Source organism: Leucopleurus acutus (assembly GCF_964270905.1).
Source record: "Leucopleurus acutus genome assembly, chromosome: 16".
Lineage (NCBI taxonomy): Eukaryota > Metazoa > Chordata > Mammalia > Artiodactyla > Delphinidae > Leucopleurus > Leucopleurus acutus.
Window position 1 is genome coordinate 65124521 of NC_139158.1, and position 10751 is coordinate 65135271.

A 10751-nucleotide genomic window follows, 5' to 3' on the forward strand; every position below is an offset into this window, starting at 1 on the left:
GATTTCTGCTCTGCTCAAGTCCCTTCATGAATATGCATGTACCCTTAGCTTAAAACTTCCCCCGTTTTGCTGTTCAGGGAAACACTGCTTTGGGAAAGATCACCAGTAAGATTCTCCTTACTGGCTGTGAGTAATAATAAATCCTTCCTTCTCCAGATCTTTGGCGTGTTAGTGTCTATTGGCTTGACACCCACCAAGAGGCAAATCCAGTTTTGGGGTAACACAAGGATCCCCGGGCTATGTCCCTAGTGCTTCTCAGACCTCCTCTGCCACCCCCCTCCCCTCAGTCACACTGACCTCCTGCTGCTCCTTGACCGTGACCTGGCCAAGCTCCCCCTACAGGGCTCTGCCTCAGAGCCTCCCTGGGCTGGCTCACTCCCTCACATCCTTCAGCGCTGCCCAGATGTCCCTTCCTGGGAGGCAGCCCCACCTCCTGTTACTCTCTCTCCCCTCACCTAGTTTTATTCTCCCTCAAGGCATTTATTTCTACCCTCCAAGCCATGGAGCCACTTGTTCATGGTACTTCCCTCCACAAGAACAAATGCTTCCTGAGTGCAATTACTTGGGTACTTACCCCAGCACCCAAGCACAGTGCCTGGCAGGTAGCAGGTGTCAGTTAATATTTACAGACTAAGTAACTGGGCGTTGAAAAGTTCCCTTGGGAACGTCCGTGTTGGATCAAAGGGGAGAGAGAGCAGGACGGGAGTCCAGGTAGGGGCTGATGGGTAAGGTGTTGCTTCACGGGTCAAACTGATGGACCTGATGCCCGATGGCAGAGGGGATGGGTCTGTCCTTCCAGACTCCATCCTCCAGCTCAGGCCAACAAGAGGGGGAGAGGGGGTGCAGCCCCTTTGGCAAGGATGCTCCGGGGGTCCGCTCGCCCCTGCTCCTCTCGCTGGCTCCCCAGGGTCTACGTGGGGCTTTCTGGCCACTCTTTCACTGAATTCTCACCACCACACTCCCATTTTACAGGTGAGGGAACTGAGGGCACCTGAGAGAAGAATGACTTGGCTGAGGTGGGCTGTCCCCAGTACGGTCCTACCCAACTTTCATGTGCGCCCCACACCCCAGGAGGCCGACTGCTGGCTCTGTATGAGGATAGTGGGTTCTCTCTGACACGCCTCTTCTCTGGGACTGGAAAAAAGCCATACTTGGCCTGGTGGAAGGAGGCCCTCCCCCGGGAATGGGCCGGGCAGCGCGCCTTTGGGGGAAAGATGGGGGTAGGGTCTGAGGACTAGAGGCCCCTGCATGTTCTGCCGGCCTCGCAGGAGACGAAGGGCCGGCCCATATAAACCCCCTTCCCCGGGCAGTCCAGGCCCCCTACTCACCCCCGTCACCTCCCCGGTCCACGATGGGGAAGGCCCTGGCAGCCTGGGGGTTCACCCGGGAACACCCCGCCTCCCGGGGCCGTGGGTCGAGGCCAAATAAGGCCGGGCTGCCGCGGCCCCGCCCCCATCCCGCCGCTGCCGCACATTCTTCTGCCTTGTAAGGCCCGGCGCAGCGCCCCGCCCCGCGCCCCCGCCGCGCCCAGCCCGGACCCCACCGACGGCCCGCCAGCCTCGGCTCCGCACCCGCTCCGCGCACCGAGCCAGCGCCTTCTCCGCACCAGGTGGGAGCCCGGCGGCCCGGGTGGTCTAGTGTGGGCGGTGTGACAGCCGCGGCCCGAACTTGGGGACGCAGGGAGGTGTCGGAGGGCCTCTGGGCAGGGACAGCTCGTGGGCCTGGCTGGGGCTGCGAGGTTGCTCGGTCTGACGGGGATTCTGGCTGGGTCTGGGCAGCAGGGAGACTGTTCCCGGCTCCGGGAACCAGTGGGCCTATGGCCAGGGAAGACTGTCCGGGCCCTGACCCTTTGCTGTGCAGTTAGAGGTGCCAAGCCCAGGACTCGGGATGCCCGGGAGGACGGGAGGACGTGTGGCTGCCGGTGTTCCCTGCCCTAGGGGACCCATGTGTGTCCTCCAGAGCGTCCGTGTCCCATCCCCCATCTCCTGGGGCAGGAGAGAGGGATGGTGACTGGAGTAACCCCCGTCCACACACACACACACACACACACACACACACACACACACACACACACACACACACACACACACACACACACACACACACACCGAGGCTGGCAGGAGAGAGGGATGGTGACTGGAGTAACCCCCGTCCACACACACACACACACACACACACACACACACACACACACACACACACCCCCCGAGGCTGGCAGGAGAGAGGGATGGTGACCGGAGTAACCCCCGTCCACACACACACACACACACACACACACACACACACACACACACACACACACACACACACACCCCGAGGCTGGCAGGAGAGAGGGATGGTGACCGGAGTAACCCCCGTCCACACACACACACACACACACCCCGAGGCTGGCAGGAGAGAGGGATGGTGACCGGAGTAACCCCCGTCCACACACACACACACACACACACACACACACACCCCGAGGCTGGCAGGAGAGAGGGATGGTGACCGGAGTAACCCCCGTCCACACACACACACACACACACACACACACACACACCCCGAGGCTGTGTGCCGCGCCCTGGGGCTTGCCCACTCTGAGCCGTCTGCCCACCCGGGCCAGCTGGGTGGGGAAGTTGCGCCAGGGGCCCTCTGCGGGCTCACCCCGCCCCCCGGCTGGACAAGGACCTGGGCTTCAGGACCTGGTCCCCGCGCCTCCCCAGCCCTCCAGCTGCTCTGGCTGCTCTCAGGAAAGGGTCAGATAACTGCCTCAGATGAGGTGAGCTTACCAGCAAGGCATCTGGCACTGCCAGCCATAGGGACCATGAGGTAATGGGGGACACAGGCCTTGTCTTTGCTGTTGCGGTGGGATTTCAGGCACCAGAAAGGGGGAGGTGGCACGTAGTTGCAGCAGGCCAAGTACCCGCTATATCGGATCGCCGGTGGCTAGGATTCCCCAGGAGGATGAGGGGACGGCTCCAGGGCTAAGAGGCCAGCCTGTCTCTGACCCCAGTCCCTCAACCAAGACTGGAAACTGCCTCTGGTCACAAAGAGTCCTCAGCCCCTCAGTAGCCATCCGCCCACCATGAAAGGCCATTTGCCACCCCCAGACCCACCCCTAGCCCAGAGGTCCTGGCTTCCAGTTGGACTCTACCCCTCTCGTGGACACACCACTTCACGGGCCTCAGTTCTTTTAATTGCACAGTGAGGGGCGCCCCACTCTCCCCACCCTGCTTCCCAAGACTGCTGGGATGGACAAACTGTACAGTTCAGTGCTCCAAGCCCTGTCACGGCCCCTCAGCACAAGAGGGCGGAGATGGGGTGGCCAGGGAGGCAGGGGAGCCCAGCTAGTATCAGAGCAGTGGGTGAGCTCTTGGCCACTCCCGCCTTTGGTCGCGGCTTTCTCTCTCATCCTGCCACGTCTGCCCTAGAACTTTACGGGGGCCGGGGGGGGGGGGTGACAGTGATGATAACCATCACAGCCTCTGCTGGGCACAGTGGACTTCTCCTCAGCTGCCTTCTGTGGGTGCCATGAGTCAAAGTTCCCAGAGAACACCTGGCTCAGGGCAGGAGTGGGCCCCTCGAAGCACTAACCACAGGACACGGTGGCACGCCCTGCCAACAGCACCATCCCACTCCCACCCAGGTCAAGGGTGGGAAAGGCTTTTGTCTACCCACCCTCAACCACAGGAGAAACCCTGAGGGCCAGGTGTGTCAGTCCAGTGGGACCCAGTACTATAGGCAGCCGTGGCTCTGGGGAAGGACTGGGGCTGGCCAGCATCCCAGCCCAGGGTTTAAGATCTCAAAGGCCAAAGACGGCAAATGGCTTGAACAGGGTCATGAGATACAGGCCTGGCGACAGATCGAGGAGCACTTAAGGCTTCCTGCAGATCCTCGACAAAGGGACTCAGGGCAGAGGAAAGAGGGCAGCAGTCCTGGGGCCTCGGCCAGGCCCACAACTGCCCCAGCTGAGGGGCACATGACCCTAGGTCTTCAGGGGCACAGTCCCCACGAGCCATGACCAGGGTTCAGGGAGAGCCCCTTGCTGGGCCTCAGTTTCCCCATCTGTACAGTGGGGCCAGCAGACTGGCTGCAGTTGCCTTCATAGTCATTCATTAAACAAGCATCTATGAGCACCACCATGGGCTTAGGTTTAACTCGGGGGACTTACACCAGCCCTGACTGATTGTGAGGGAGAAAGACCTTTAAGTGCTTACTGTCAAAGCCAGGGTGGGGGAACTGCTCCCCAAGGGCTGCCTGAAGAACTGGGCTGGAGAAGGAAAGGCATTCCAGGGGGAAGGACCAAGAAGGCAAGTCGGAGGGGGGGGGTCTGGGGAGCAGACACAGATGGCAGGAGGGACACCATGAGGGATGCCATGGCCAGTCAGAGAGCAGAGCAGGAGGGGTTCACACAGGGCCTTTGATGCCAGGCTGAGGGGCCAAGACTTGCTGGGGGAGGGGAGGGGATGGCGGGAACCCTCAAGGGTTTCGAGGTGAAGTGTCTGGGTCTGTATGCAATGGGTGAGACAGGCTCGGAGGCCAGGTCTAAACAAGGGTGACAGGAAGCTGGGCTTCTGAGCCGGGGGGAGCTCTATGCTCCTATAAGCACTGAGGAGTGAGAACAAGGGGTAGGGCCCAAATCAGGTCTATCTCCCACCCTAAGGGGCTGGTCAAGTGTGGACAGGTGGGGGGAAGGGAGACTGCCCAGAGCACTGGCCTTCCAGAACCTCCAGAGGAGGGAGGGCAGAGGGATGGGGAGGAGGAGAGGATGAGGAATGTCAGGAATGCGTGCCGCTGACCCAGCTCCTTCCTGCTGGTGGGGGCAGGGAGCCTCAGAGCCTCTCACAAGGCAACCCACCCTGTAAGCTGGAGAGAGATGGACAGTGTAAATGCTATTAAGGCTTAAAGGAGATAAAGCACGGAAATGGTTGGCACCGAACCCAATCCTAAGTGTCTTACCCAAACAGTCACAGCAAAAATAGCTTCCTCTGTGCCGGGCACCATGCCAGGGGCTTCTTGGGCATTAAGTCAATTAATCCCTTCGGCTGGGCAGTCCTATCCCATTCCCAGATGAGTATACTCACTCAGAGAGGTAGAGGAAGTTGTTTCAGATCACACAGGGCCAACACTGTATGCTGAGCTGGGTGGCAGAAGCCCCAGGCCTATGGGAGCACGGAGACCGGCCCAGGCGCTGACAGCCGAGCAGGGGCAGGCCAGAAGATTCTCTGGCCTGGGGTCACAGGAGGCTCTCCCACTTACACCCACTGCCTACAGGAAAGCCCCACACGCCCGCAGCCAAGATGTCCAGTAAACGGGCCAAGGCCAAGACCACCAAGAAGCGGCCACAGCGGGCCACATCCAACGTCTTCGCGATGTTTGACCAGTCCCAGATCCAGGAGTTTAAGGAGGCCTTCAACATGATTGACCAGAACCGAGATGGCTTCATTGACAAGGAGGACTTGCATGACATGCTGGCCTCGCTGGGTGAGCAGGGGTGGGGTGTGGGAGTCCAAGTGGGCCCAGCAAGGGCTGCAGCTGGAGCAGGCAGTGGGGCTGCTCATCCCTTACGGAACACTTCCTGAGCACTGACATGAGGCACCCACCCTGGAGAGTAGCTGCCATCACTTTCTCCATTTAGCAGGTAGGGAAACTGAGGCACAGAGCAGTTTGCCACTGGACTTGAACCCAGACAGGCCCACTCCAGGGCAGGACTGCCTCAGGCAGATTTGTGGATTGGGCTGCCCGGTACCATTTGCTTTAAAGAAAGGGATCAGCAACTACAAGAAAGTTTGAACTGCATGGACTTTCCATTGTGCAGTGGGGAAACTGAGGCCTTAGAAGGGAGGCCAGGGTATCTGCCCCCCTCCTTTAAAGGTCACCTGTGTCAGGCTCTGAGAGGCTGACTCCAGTGATTTCCCCAGAATCAGAATCAGAGCTGAAAGGGCTCAGGAATCTAGTGCATCTCACCATTGTTCAGATGGGGAAACTGAGGCCCAGAGGCCAGGCCTCCAGACACCAGCCCCCAGCCTGTGGCTCTGCTTCCACATCCCTCCCCATGTGCTAGCCACAGACAACCACCCTCAACCCAAGTTTCTGGTGCCCCCTTCATCCAGGTGAGAGCATCTGGACCAGACACTGGCTGGGGGAGGGGGTGGTCTCTGGCAGTAGAGGCAGCAGCCTATGGCCAGATAGGCCTGAGTCAGTCCCTGGCATTGCCCCTCACAGCTGGGCAGTCCCGCTCTGTGCCTGTTTCCCCTCCTGTGCAATGGTGACCGTGGCCCTTGTGTGCACCCCCAGGGTGTCTGGTGGGAGGAGCAAGCAATGTGGAGGGAGCAGGAGGGCTGACATCACACACTGCCCCCGCGCTCGGCACCACACCCCTCCCAGCTTCAGGCCAGACTCACCTGAAGGCTCCCTCCCTGAGGAGGTCACCGGCAGGAAGGAGGACTGAGGCCTGGCGAGGGGAGGAGCTGTGAGTCCCCATGTCACAGCTCTTCAGGCCTCAGCCATCCCATGGGGACAGAGCAGAGTGTGTGAGGCTCAGAGGAGACAGGGACACGAAGACTCCTTTCCATTTATGAGGCAGCGCCTGCACCCAGGGCCCTCAACCCCAGAGACTTGATGACAGGCCTGGGCATCTACCCAGAAAAATCCTCCTGTTTGTAGCTCGTGTCAGTGAGTCCACAGATCAATCGTGGCCTCTGGTTAAGAACATCATCCTCTGGGAATTCCCTGGCAGTCCAGTGGTTAGGACTCCACAATTCCACTTGCAGGGGGCATGGGTTGGATCCCTGGTCAGGGAACTCAGATCCTGCATGCCACACCGGCATGCCCAAAAACAAAGGAACCTCAGGTTAAAAAACAAGAACAGGGCTTCCCTGGTGGCGCGGTGGTTGAGAGTCCGCCTACTGATACAGGGGACACAGGTTCGTGCCCCCGTCCGGGAAGATCCCACGTGCCGCAGAGCGGCTGGGCCCATGAGCCATGGCCGCTGAGCCTGCGTGTCCGGAGCCTGTGCTCCGCAACGGGAGAGGCCACAACAGTGAGAGGCCCGCGTATCACAAACAACAACAAAAAAATAAAATAAAATAAAATAAGAGCAGCAAATAATAAAATAATAACAAGAAGCAGCTCTGCAGGTATTATCTTAAATCTCAAAGCAATCCTGTTAGGTAGGTGTGATTATCATTCCCACTTTATAAATGAGGAGACAGAGGCTCAAAGAAGTTATGTAATCTGCCCACGGTCACACAGCTACTAAGCGGTAGAGTTGGGATTTGAACCAGCAGTTGACTCAAATCCACAGGGCCAATGCCAATCATTGTTCTGCCCATTTTACAGCCATTGCTTTCTTCACCTTCACAGTTCTCCTCAGAGGCAGGGGAAACAGGCATAGAGCTGGGATTCAAACCCTAGCCTGTGTGGCACCAAAGCTCACTGGTTTAACTACTTTCAAAACTGCCTGGGACCTGGGGTCTGGCTGCCTGGCTTCAAATGCTGGCTCTACTCCTTACTCGCTGTGTGACTAAGGACAAGTCCTAACCTCTGGGCCTCAGGTCCCACACCTGTGAAGGGGGATAAGACTGCTGACCTCACAGGTAGTGAAAGTTAAAGCAATAAGGCACATGGAGCACGGGACGCCATGAGCGGTCAGCAGATGGGGGCCCTTATACTTCAGTGAGCATTACCAGTGGCGGACATCCAGACCCCAGACCTGAGGAGGAAAGTGGTCAAGGCCACCTGCCAGGAGAGTGGGGAGGGAACAGTCAGAGAGCCGGCCGTCCCAGAGACATGCTTTACAGTTTACAAAACGTACTGTCTCCTGTCTGTGGGGCCATGAAGGGAGGGGACAGGGAGGAGGGAGGGGACGGGAGGGGATAGCAGGCACAAATGGCCCTCCCACCACAGGGAAGAACCCCACGGACGAGTACCTGGAGGGCATGATGAGCGAGGCCCCGGGACCCATCAACTTCACGATGTTCCTCACTATGTTTGGGGAGAAGCTGAACGGCACGGACCCCGAGGACGTGATCCGCAACGCCTTCGCCTGCTTCGACGAGGAGGCCTCAGGTCGGCAGCCTCTGGATGGAGGCCTGGACGGGGCTGGGCCTGCACACCTCCCCCAGGGCACCCCCACGTATGCCGGGGGGACCCGGCCGCGCTTGCCCCCAAAGGCCAGAACAGAAATCACCCGTTTCTGTTGCCAGAACCATAAAAGCTAGGCTACTTTCTTGTTTTCTCCCCCAAATGCGAGACTAAAACAGCCCACATCCACCAAGCTTTCCCATTTCCTAGTTCACCTGTTGGCCCAACACACCAGGCCTCTGCTTTCTACCCTTCCAGACACCAAACCATTTCAGGCCCTCTGGCCAACGAGGTACAGAAACCAGCCCCCATCCTCGAATCTTCCAAAGGGCTTCTGTCTCACAGCCGGTGTCTCCCAGGAACAGGCCAGAGCGATGCTGGCAGTAGCTGCTCCAGCAGTTTCTCAGGGGCCACAGGCACACCACTGGCCTAAGCATGTTCGAACATTTTCCTGCCATCACAGTCCCCTACCAGCTTGGTATATTTTCACCCCCATTTTCCAGATCAAACAGGCAAAGAGAGGTTAAGTAACTTGCCCAAGGTCACACAGCTAGAAAGAAGGGGGCGATCAGCATTCAAACTCAGGCAGTGGAACTCTGGGGCTCAGGCTCTTAAAGCAGGACATACCCAGCACCGCCCCCCAGCCCCAGGTCCGCTGCAGAAACACCTCGCCGACAGTCCCACGGCGGAACTCTTCCCTATGGGCCCTGGCGACCTTGAACTGAACAGAGACCAGGGCTATGGCTTTTCCTGGCCTCTCTGGGGTCTGAAAGGGCTGATGGGGGCCCCGGGGGTAGAGGGTGTTAGGTGTGTCCTGGCCCGAGTTCCTGTCTCATGGCCCTGGCCCTGCCCCCCCCCCCAGGTTTCATCCACGAGGACCACCTCCGGGAGCTGCTCACCACCATGGGCGACCGCTTCACAGATGAGGAAGTGGATGAGATGTACCGTGAGGCGCCCATTGATAAGAAAGGCAACTTCAACTACGTGGAGTTCACCCGCATCCTCAAACATGGCGCCAAGGACAAAGACGACTAGGCCAGCCCAGCCCCCCTGTGCCCAGGCCCGCGTCCCAGTCACCTGCTCCCTCAGACACTGTCTGCACCGGCTCTGCCCACAAACCCGCGAGCCCACAGGCCCCTCTCTAGAGGATCCTCCCTCTGAGGGGTTAGGGTCCCAGCTCCCAGTGGAGGGAACAGGCTGAGAGAGTGCAGTGCCAGGCAAGGGGCGGAGCCAACGTGAGGCAGGGGTTCCCCCCGTGACCCTCCAAGGAAACCCCATCTTCTTGGGAACTGGGCCAGAAGCTGGACCTGGAGGCACCAGGGGAAGGCCCCTCAAGAGAGCCCAGGCCCCGGCTGTTGCCCGTCCACTCCCAGGCTGCTCCCCACGGGCAGGGCCCTGCGTCCTGGTCTGGGACACCACTGCACGTGCAACCCTGTGCAGGGCATGAAAACCCTTCCCCAGCCACTGCCACAAGCACGCGAACCTCACGCAGGCCCCCTCCCAGAGGACAGGATGCCAGTCCTGTCCCCTACACCCTGCCCAGCCACTAGAACACGCGCCACCCCGCCGGGAGTGCACTCCAGAAGATGCATGTAGGGTGGGTGTTTGTCTCGGCGAGGCAGAATGTCTAATAGAAGGCTGAGCACTGCCTTTGGTCTGTGTGTCTGTGACTGGGGTGAAATAAAGGAGCCCCCATGCCCCAAACGCCCTCCCACCCTCTCCTGCTATCCCCCGGGGCCGCCCTGATCCTCTCCAACCCAGCCCCTGGCCCAGGGAAGGCTCAGCTGAGACCAGACCAGCAGTGGGGAGCAGACAGAGGTGCTGAGGGGAAAAGCCCTCCTGGGAGGGAGAGGGCAGAGTGGGGAGGGCCCACAGGCATCACCACAGCAAATCCCAGTGGGGGGTCTGGGCCTCTGAGGGGGCAGCGGTCAAGGTCACAGTGTTCAGGACCACAGCCTGGATCTCCAGGGCCACTCAGGTGGTCCTGGAAGAACAGGGAAGCTTTGGTAACAGTGAGAAGGGCTCATCCCAATAGCTCAGGGATGGAGATGAGAATGAATGGATTCCTTGCGGGCAGCTCCAGGCAGCTACCAGGTGTGTTCTGAGCTGCACCCGCCACAGCTGGAGGGTCAGTTCAGCCACATGACCAGCAGCACAGCAAGCCAGAGCTTTTCACATCCCACATGTGCAAGAGACAGGCAGACGGGGTCCCTGTTACATCTGAACGATGGGGACACTGACCACGGTGCCTGGAGCATAAGAGGAGGGTTAATAATGGTTGAATGAACAGAGAGTCAATAGGGACAGGGACTGCCTGAGGTCACCCAGTGGGTCTGGGGCAGAAAGAGAGCTGGACCTTGGCCTCTGGACCTTCCATGGGGCTCAGGCCAGGGCTGGACACATCCCACCTGACCCCAGCAGGGAGGAGGTGCTGGGCCCCGCTTGGTCCTGCTGCCTTCCCTAAGGGTCACCCAGAGCCAGCCAGCCACAGTGCATGACAAAGGTCTGAGATCAGAGCCAAGGGAGCACTGAGCACTACGGGGATCCTGCACTGGTCCAGGAGGCCTAACCTCCCACAGGTCTCTGCCCCTATCGGGGCTCCAGGCCCCTTCCAGCCAAGCCCTGGTCAGAGCTCCATGAAACCCCTCCTCTTGCCTCCAAATTGAGCCCCACAAGTCCCTGAT

General features: G+C 59.5%; 1 protein-coding gene across 1 annotated transcript; it reads left to right on the forward strand.

The window, feature by feature from the left end:
* Nucleotides 1-1516: 1516 nt before the first annotated feature.
* On the forward strand, nucleotides 1517-9716 carry MYL9 (myosin light chain 9). Its single transcript, XM_082856436.1, has 4 exons — nucleotides 1517-1609; nucleotides 5257-5466; nucleotides 7891-8052; nucleotides 8930-9716. Exons 2-4 carry the CDS (start codon nucleotides 5283-5285, stop codon nucleotides 9100-9102), a joined length of 519 nt encoding a protein of 172 aa, XP_082712562.1. The 5' UTR covers nucleotides 1517-1609; nucleotides 5257-5282; the 3' UTR covers nucleotides 9103-9716.
* Nucleotides 9717-10751: the final 1035 nt, after the last annotated feature.